Here is a 9,458-nt window from a genome sequence, read left to right as displayed (position 1 = left end):
AACATCAGGAATCCTTCTGGTAGGGCATGACTCTTAAGGTGGCCCTGCTTGCTCTGCCACCTCCTGCAAGGCCAGCCTTTCAGATGTGTCCTGAGGGCTGCTCATGTTGCCATATCTAAACAGGGACCCAGGGGAAGAGAAAAGGAGAAGAGAAACTCCTGCCTGAGCCTGAGATGTGCCTGGAGCTTGAGCAAGGAGCTGCTGGGGAGGCTGGGAAGTAGAGCCTGAAAAGCTGCTGCTAATTCAGTTGCTGCCATTTCCCTCAACCCCAGGGGCACGTTTGTGGCAGGGCCATGACACAGCCATGCTGAGCAACCTGTGCCAGCCCTCGTGCTCTTCTGTTCTGCCCTGTCCTTCCTCTTTCCTTGTCCAGAGGAACGTTGGAAACAAGAAAGCCCTTTCCTGGAAGAGCAGCAGTTTATTCCTACCCAAATCTCTGTGTCAGGGGACACAAAAAAGTTACAACATCTGCAGGTGAGGCAGAATGAACTCAAGGTGCTCAACAACTTCACTGGCACCAGGGGGTGGGCAAGAGATGGACCACAAAGCCAAGCCGGTGGCCAGCTGCCATCCACTTCTCTATGCCAGGACACCAAGGGATGGCTCTGCACGCTGCCAGGCTTTGTCCTCAGCTCCACCTCCACACTTCCAGTGATCTTCTGAGGTACCAAACTACCCTAAAAGGGCACTTCATGGGGAACCACTGATGCCACCAGATTTCACAAGCGTATGGATGCGTGCCTGTTGTGCCTCAGAGTCATGAGACAAAAGACTTCCACCCTGTGTGTGGCCAGGGACAAGGCTCTTATTCCCTCCATGTCTTGATTTCTCTTCCTCAAGCAGAAGAGCAAAACTGCTGCACTGATCTCCTGGCAATCCCAAATATTGCTGCCTCCCTGGTTTCTTCATGTCACTGCTTCCTGAAGCACTCTCAGCCAGAAGGGCCTTGGTTTGTTCTCTCCCTAAGCAGGACACAAGCCCAACAACAAAGTCTCAGGCCATTTTCCACCCAGCCACACTCCTGCATGTTCTAATACAAGCAGAACAAGTCCACCCACCCTCCTGGCAGGTTATGCCTGGGAGAAGTTTTCCTTCACTTTACAGTCTCCAAAGAAGAGTTGGAGGGCCCGGCCAAGCACAGTGCAACAAGACCACAACTCAGCAGGCTCCAAACTGGTGGGTCATTTGTACCAGCTCCTTTCTATAATTTATGCAATTTTTTTTGTTTGAGTGGCCCTTGTACAACTTTCTGACAAAGGACACCAGAGGACATAGACTGTGGGCACAGGACACAAACGAGCTTTCTTACTCTTACTTATTTACTTCTATGTACTTCATGCTGTAACTGCTACTCTTGGGGGCTTGTGAGGAGTTTCATTCCATCCCTTCATTCAAATGTGGTGCACAAAGAGCAATTGATAGGGCACAGGTGGGGACTATCACCATGTGTCCTGACCACTGGGAGCAAGGACCATCCTTCCTCTGCACTCCCTATCCAGCCCTTCCCTTCCTGCAGCCCTGGCCATCACTGTCCAGGCATTTAGAAGCAGGGAAACCTTGGAAGGAAAGATACAGATGCTGGGAGGAAGAGCTTCAGCTCTCTGCAACCTCTTCCCACAGTGTGGTTGTTCTCTGGGGCTGGGTCAGAGCAGGACAAAGAGCAGAGACAGTCGTGATTCACCCACCCTCTGTGCTGTGCTCAGAGCAAACAAAGAAGACACCAACCTGCGATGTGGAGCGCGTGCTCCTGCTGCCCAGGGCCCTGCCCAGCCTCTATTTCACACACATTCAGCTCTTTCAAAGGCAGCAGCCCCTGCAGAAGGAGGACACACTGTTATCTGGGGGGCAGCCCACAGGCAGGCTCTGCAATTCCTGCCCTTTTGACTTCAGAAGGTGGAAGTCCAGACTCAGCAGCAGCAGGTTGCTGTGGCTCACAGTGTTCAACTGCAAGGACCCAGCTGGCACTGGGATGCCCCTGGGATGCCCTACCTGGTAGGTGAGTCCGTTGGAGCCCACAGACTGGAAGTACAGGTAGGACTGGAACAGCTCCAAGAAGCAGTCATTCACCTCCTGCAGAAAAGACACATTTTGGGGTTTATCTCAGGACACCTTCCTCCTCCCAGCTTCCCTCTGCACCTTGGGCTGATCTGGGCATAGAAAAACCAGCAGTGACTTATCCAAGGGCCACCTCTGCCTCTCTGACCAAGTTCCCACTGGGATTTGAGCCCATGGGCACCAGCTGGTACCCATGGACTATATGGCAGCAGAAGCCCCTGAGCCATGCAGTAGCCCAAGGAAGAAGTCTCTATGAGTCATGTTTCCCAGAATGACACCTTGCTTCCCAGTCCTGCATGGTCATCTTGTGCCTGGGAAGAGAAACACCCACAAACAGGTGGAGAAGCTTACCTGGCAGTGCTGAAATTTAAACTTGACCTTGGAGTAATAGATCATTTTTCCCAGATTCCTGACAACCGTTTTCCTTCTTCCCTTCTTGAACAGGCTGGGGAACCTCTGGTCCAAGTTTTCTTTCTGGTTTTCCTGGTTCTGAATATTCTGTACCAAGGATTCAGGAAAAGCAAATCAGAGCTGGTGGGAGCCTCATGTCTAGAAGAGACATTCCCAGAACATCATCCCAGAAGAGCTCCCCCAGAAAGGCACCCTGGCCAGGTGCCCAGGCTGGACTGTTTGTTGTTGGATCTCTGTGCTAGTGTGGAGCTGAGGCTCAGGTACTGCTGGGAGGTTGTCCTCCCTAGGCAAGGGACTGACCTAAATGGAGGTTTTCTGGATTGGGGAGAAAGGGGGTGCAGTGAAAAAAAGTGGTGGAGCTGCTCATCATCAGTGCAAAAAGCTAAGGGCAGGCAGCAAGCACCCCCAGAGGGGCTGGTACCTGGGGCTGGGGGCTCCCTTGTTTCCTGCATTCTGGTTATATGGAACTTCTTCCTTCCATGCAGTGGCCCAAACCCACACCCCCACGGCCTGGGGCTGCTGTTGCACTGTCTGGGTACTGCAAAAATCCCAGGGGTGAGAAGCTCTCCCTGCAGTTTCTCTAAGAAGGTTTTTATTTCTAGGGGTCGGCTGATTTCCTTGGGAAGGGCTGTATCCCAGTGGATACCACTGATTCCCCCCAGATCTACACCCCACTTGTATATCTCAAGTGTCAGCTTTGTTGGACAGGGCACAGGCTCTGGGATATCCATTCCCAAGTGAAAGAGAAAGGTCAGTGGCAAACACAAAGTTTGTGCTGCTGCTCTGTGAGGACCCCACTCTGAGCACTGGGGATGCTTCCAACAAGGCATGGAGCTGGAGCTGGGAGACAGGGATGGAGTGGTGGCACGTGGGTCTCCAGGGCTCCAAAGAGCATTTCCAGGAATGAGCATGGAGCAGGCTGCTGGGGCTCACAGGGATGGAGTGTCAGCCTCAGTGGCAAACACAAAGTTTGTGCTGCTGCTCTGTGAGGACCCCACTCTGAGCACTGGGGATGCTTCCAACAAGGCATGGAGCTGGAGCTGGGAGACAGGGATGGAGTGGTGGCACGTGGGTCTCCAGGGCTCCAAAGAGCATTTCCAGGAATGAGCATGGAGCAGGCTGCTGGGGCTCACAGGGATGGAGTGTCAGCCTGGGGCTTCCAGCAGCCAGCACCTCCCAGCCTGCCTTGCCAAGGAAACAGCTGCAGAAGCCCATGACAAACATGGAGCCAGCAGAGCCAACCAGAGCTGTCCTGCTGGGGCCTCCCTGACTCACCCCTCAGGCATGAGCTGAACCCCCCTCCTAACTGTGGCAGTGCTCAGGCCAGGGGGGACCTGGTGGATCAGACAGGAAACTCATGCTGTTGGGACCCTCCCACCTGCAGAGCTTGGGGTTCCTTCCAGGGCCCCATGGACTTGAGGTAACTTTCTTTAGGACACAAGATAACCCCTCCTCTCCTCAAAATCTCCCTCCTACTTTCCTCCTTCCCACCCAAGTTGCAGAAGGCAAAGGCAGCAACTGGGAGAAGGACGATCAACCCACTGTGGGAGAAGAGCAGATTCAAGACCATCTAAAGAACTTAAAGGTGCACAAGTCCTGGTCTAGTGGAAGGTGTCCCTGGCTATGGCAGGGGGGTTGGAACTAGAGGATCTTTAAGGCCCCCTCCAACCCAGACCAGTCTGGGATTCTATGATCTTCCATCTGGCTCCATACAGCACCCAGGAACATGCACCCAGGTCCTGCCCTGGAGGTGGGAACATGCTGGCTGCCAATTCATCATCTCACAAGAGGCAATTAAGCACAGGGAAAGATCACATTAGTGCTAGAGGCCACTGTCAGAACAAAGAGCAACTGATCACCTGACAACTGTGGCAGCACAACCAAAACACAGCTCTAACTAAGGCAGCCAGAGGGAGCAGGGAGAGGAGAAAGCAAGGAAGTCATGGGCACGGTGAGAAGTAGCAAGGCTGGTGACCAGCTGTCCAGCTGCTGCTGCTGCCTGGAACCTGGCAGCCCAATTCCCCAGCAAGAAGTGAAGTCCCAAGAATCAAAAGCAACCTGGGAATCCAGCAGTTGTTTTGGCAAAGGGTTCAGCTTCCCCAGGAATTCTCCTGGGGTGAGGAGGGAAGAACTTCCATAGCAGGAAATGTGGCAAGAAACAAACAGAGCACCTCCAGCTCCAAACCAAGCAGCTAGCTCAGGTGTATCTCAATCTTGCAGCAAGACTGAGAGGACAACTGGATTTAGTGGCTAAGCATGGCAGCATCTCCAAGACCATGGACAAAACAGGATCCTGTCACTGAAATCTCCTGCCACCTTCTCAGCTGCAGCCCCTGTCCCTGGCCACCTGTGCCACACCAGGCTTCCAAGCCATAGCAGTCTTATCACCCATGAGCAGGTATTGTGGTAGCAGAGGAAGAAGTGGGACTGTTCAGGTCTATCTGGGGTATTGCTTTTCTTTTGTCAGGCAGATCTCTCTTGGTTTGTTGGGTTTTTTTAGCAATTTTATGTCTTTCACTGGGGACTTCCCAAAATGAAGACAATTTTGGGTATGTACAAGAACTGCCCTCACAGCTTTCCACAGGTTCCTGCCCACATCTCAGGAGAGCAGCAGTGGGAAGCTGGACAGCACTAAACCCAAAAGCAAGCACAATCCCTGTTTTTCCTGCTGGGAAATGGAAAAGCTGAGCCTTGGCCTGCCCACCAGCTGGGGTCTGACCCAGTGCCCAGGCAATGCAGGCAGTGGCATGGCCAAGCAGGCTGGCAGGTAGCACGGGCAGACAAAGTGCTCACAGATGCCACCTCCAAGTCTGTGGTTGTCTCTGCCAGGCCACTAGCACAACCTGCATTTGGCTGTCCCCCAAAAAGCAGCACTGGGAGCCTGATGGTGTCCTGTGAGGGCTGGGGACAAGGGCTGTCACAGCCCCCTCCACGAGCATCAGTTACATCCTTGGCCCACACATCCCCAAAATCAAGGGGAAGCCTCAGTTTGCAGTCAAAATGAACAGGAAAGAGTATGTGTCACCCCTCTGAAGCCCTCCCCAGCCAGTTGAGTCCCCAGGCTGGGCTGTGCTGTGCTGGTGACCAGCAGCCTCCTGCCCCAGCCCAGCCAGCACTGTTCCCGTTAGCTCATCCTGCTGGCCCTGAAGCAGTGGGATCACTGGGAACCTGGTTCCTCACAGGTTTGGTGGAGCAGCAGGGCTCTGGCAGTGCAAGTGCCCTGACATGTTCCTCTCTCTCTGCCTCATCCTACAAGTAGAGCAAGTTACTAATTAACCTGCACAGCCCCTGCAGCCCCCAGTGACTCCCAGCTGAATCACTAACCCTGGCAGCAGGAAGAGCTCAGCCTTGCAAGGCTGGTGCCCCGGGGCTCTGAAAGCTGCTCTTCAAAGATAAAAGAAGCAAATGAGAAGCACCCGCTCCTCTGGCACATCCTTTTCACCCCTCATTGCTTAGGCTTCACAGAAGCCCTGATTGGGAAGTGTGGGAAACGGGGCAGAAGGCTGATGGGGGCAGAAGGTGGTGGCTGTGTGTGCCAGCTGCCTGCAGCAGGCTCCCAGGCTGGGCTGGTTTTCAGGGATGTCACTTGTCTCAGGCTCAAACTGCCTGTCATGCCCAACAGTTTGGTCACCCCATCCCCTCTGAGACTGCATGGAAGAGTCCCGAGCTGACAGCACCTCTTCAACCTGGCCCTGCAGCACCCAGGCACCTCCTGCCCCTGGAGGTGTTTCTCCTGAAAAGATGGGAGTGGGAAAGGAGCTAAGCTGAGGCTTTCTCCAGGCCTCACAAGGAGCTTGTGGCTGAGAAGGGAGTCTGAATCCCATCTTCCCCAGGTGAGGGTAACATCTAAACAACTGCTCCACCCTCCTTCCTTCCTTGAAGAGATCCCACACTCTCTTGTGCCCTGAAGGAATAATCTCCCAGTGACCTTTGTCCTGTCAGCTCACGGGATTCAGTTTCCAGGAGCCACTTAACATGATGGGTCTCCCTGCTTCCACAGGGAAAGTATCCAGCATCCACCAGAGGCCTCATCCCTTCAGGTGCTGCCCAACTGCTCTGGATGCCAGGAGGAGGATCCCAGTCCTGCTCCCTTTTCAGGCACACAGGAGGAAAAGCAAAGGTAATTTGGAGATGAAAAGGGCCAACCTGGGGGCAGCTGGTTGGAAAGGGACTGCAGGGTCCCTGCAGATGTTTGAATTGCTGCAGCATCCCAAAGTACCTCAGCAGGGCTCTCAGAACCAGGTCCTGCAGCACACCAAGCCCATGACAAGCACCTCACCACCAGTGACACACACCTGACCAGCAGCTTGAAACCATCCAGAGAAAACACCCTGCTGCTGACTCCCTGCCTCAGTTTCCCCTTCCCCCAGCCCCACATGGCCTCTTTGCCATGCAGGGGGGTGACACATGCACGGGACAGCCCCACGGGTACCCGAAGCTCAGTCCACACCCCTGTCCCACCCAAAGGGACTGAGCAAACCTTTTGGGGGGTTCATGGTTTCACCTCTGCTTTCCCTGAGCCCTGCTGGGAAATGGGCCATATGGCCACAAGGCTGGTACGTGCCTGGGACAGACCTGCCCTTCCTGATTACCTTCCCCAGGCTCATTGCTAATACCCTGCCTGCTCCGTCTCATTCCAGCGTGGGAATGAATCACCCTACCTTTGAATGCTTGCTCTAATTTCCCCTTCCCTCTCAGGCTGCTGAGAAACAAAGGAACCCAGAGCAAAGGGGTGTGAGAGACATTCCCACCACCCGTGTTGCCCTCAGCACAACCCACCCCAACACACACCTCTGGGCTGGTGGTGGGTCCCCTGACACCTGCATGGGGAACCTGGAGCAGTTGGCTCTGCTGCTGTCAAGGCCACAGGGCTGCAGACCTGATCTCCATCTCCTCCAGACAGGCCCTGCTGCTACTCCCTGATCCAGCCTCACCATCCCTCTTTTGCACCATGCTGTCCTCGGGGTGGGTGGGAATGATCTCTGGGAGCAGTGGGGAGGGGGGTTGGATGTGTTTGTACTTGCCTTTCCTGGAATATATTGCAGGATTTTGTCTGTGGTTGTATCTCTCTCCTGCCCTCCTTCTAGACCAAAAAACCTGGGCAGTTTTTTCTTGTCAGTTTGTCTACAGAAGGGAGAAAAAAAACCAAAGCACACATGCAAACACAGATCTAGGCTGATGCATAGTGAATCCTGACCAGAAATAAGGAACCATGAAAGCTAAGTAAGCAATTTGTCACAGGCTTTCTAATCATCCCAGCCCAGCAAAGGGCTGATAAACAGCCTGGGAGAGTTGTAAGGGAGTTTGTCCTGCTCTTGTTGGAGTTTTTTGGTGCTTTTACATGTCTTTTCATAACCAAATGATAAGCTAGGCTCGTTTGGGTCTCTTCATCAGTGGAGTGCTGTTCCATTGCACAACAAAGACCAAATCCAGCCTTGGTGACAATTCCAAAGCCTGGAGATGCATGTGTACACACACACCAGCATGGATTCATAAACAGGTTTTGTTTCTATCTTTGTGGCTTTCCTCTCTCTTGCCTTCCATTCCCAGCAAGGCCCCCAGCTTCCCCACCATCCACCAGCAGCTTCCAATGCCATTTAAGAAGCACTGGGACTGGTTTGTTGGGAATTCCCAGCAGTTGCTGTCTCAACCAGATTGCAGCAGGTAGTTCAGCAGAAACCAGGCTTATCTCCACAGAGAGCCACGAGCGTGGGAAGCTGGAAGTCAGTGGGGATGGGAGGTGCTCTGGGGCTTGGCCACTCCACTGCAGATACCCAACATCAACCCTCCAGGGTCCCAGCTCCCCAAATGATCCCCTCTCTTTTGCCCCACAGTAGCTCCACAGGCTCCTACAGCTCTGCTCCTGGCTTGGCAGTGCAGGAGACCCAGGGGACACTTTCAGCATCTCCTCTGGATTAGAAACCCCTCAGCCTTGCAGAGTTCAGGGGGTTTGTCTGAAAGCCCAGGATGCTGAACCCCACATAGATGAGTGTGGTGGGTTCATGACGGACCACCAAGGTTCCCAACAGAGCTGCTTTCCAGCCCAGAGTGCTCAGGATGGGGAGAGCTCTGCTTCAGGTGTGCCCAGGTACCACCAGCAGCCCTGGCACAGCAGCACAGGCAGTGGGAAAGGGGCAGTTTGCCCAGCACTCCCTGCTGGGCTCTATTTTGGGACAGCCATCCCTCTCTGGGCTACCTGCACACTGTCCTGGCCAGCCCTGCACCCAAGTCCCCAGAGGAGTTTGGAGCCATTTGTGTCTTCCTTCAGTGACAGGGGCAGTGCTGGGGTGTGGGGCTTTCTCTCTGAACTAAGACAGGTGAGTGTGAATGCTGGGGTTTCCCAGCACACAGCACCACAGCTCTGGGACTTGGGAATTTAAAGGAAAACACAAAAAAATAAGGAACAAGTGGAAACAAGGAGCAGCAGGGGATGAGCACCCGGCCCTGCCTGGGGACTTCTTTTCCAAACCCACTGAAATAACCCTCCTTTCTCCCGGGGGCAGATCCCGGGGTTCCCTTCCCAACCACTTGTGGAAGTGCCTCGGGCACCTCCCGGCACCCCGGGAACCCCCGGGAACCCCCGGGAACCCCCGATCCTGCCCAGCCCATCAGGAGCTCCCGGCTTTCCCAGCCCGGGGCTGCATTCCCAGCCCGGTTCCATGGCGGGGAGGGGGCAGCAGGGGGGGCAGCAGCCCTGGGAAAGCAGCCCGGAGTCCAAGCAAAAGTACTCACTCTTTTTTCAGCGAGGGTTTCCTTCGGAAAGAGCTTCTGAACCCCCCGGGGGCCTGAGGGACACAAGTTGTGTTCCCCATGGCGGCGGCTGCGGGGGTCCCGGGGGTCCCGGGAGGAGGGTTGGGATCCCGGGAGGAGGTCGGGGATCCCGGGAAGCCGGTGTGTGCCGGTGCCGGTGCCGGGCAGACGTTCCCCCGCCCGCGGTGACTCGTCTGGGCTGTGCCCGCCCGGGCAGCGCTGCCCCCGCCCCCGCCCCGGGG

At 54.9% G+C, this 9,458-nt stretch overlaps 1 protein-coding gene across 1 annotated transcript in view; it reads right to left on the bottom strand.

Annotated features, from left to right (window-relative positions):
• The window catches only part of PLEKHN1 (pleckstrin homology domain containing, family N member 1), a 19,949-nt gene extending 10,671 nt beyond the window's left edge, over positions 1-9,278 (bottom strand). Inside the window, exons 1-5 of the mRNA XM_010005257.1 lie at positions 9,199-9,278; positions 7,491-7,590; positions 2,407-2,553; positions 1,990-2,070; positions 1,726-1,813 (exon numbers count right to left, since the gene is read on the bottom strand). Coding sequence (XP_010003559.1) covers positions 1,726-1,813; positions 1,990-2,070; positions 2,407-2,553; positions 7,491-7,590; positions 9,199-9,278 — 496 coding nt within the window. The remainder of the gene's footprint in view (positions 1-1,725; positions 1,814-1,989; positions 2,071-2,406; positions 2,554-7,490; positions 7,591-9,198) is intronic.
• Positions 9,279-9,458: the final 180 nt, after the last annotated feature.

This window comes from Chaetura pelagica, unplaced genomic scaffold (genome assembly GCF_000747805.2).
Source record: "Chaetura pelagica isolate M959 unplaced genomic scaffold, ChaPel_1.0 scaffold159, whole genome shotgun sequence".
In the NCBI taxonomy this organism is placed as follows: domain Eukaryota; kingdom Metazoa; phylum Chordata; class Aves; order Apodiformes; family Apodidae; genus Chaetura; species Chaetura pelagica.
The sequence above is the reverse complement of the archived record's forward strand: the minus strand, read 5'-3'. Positions and strand labels throughout refer to the sequence as shown.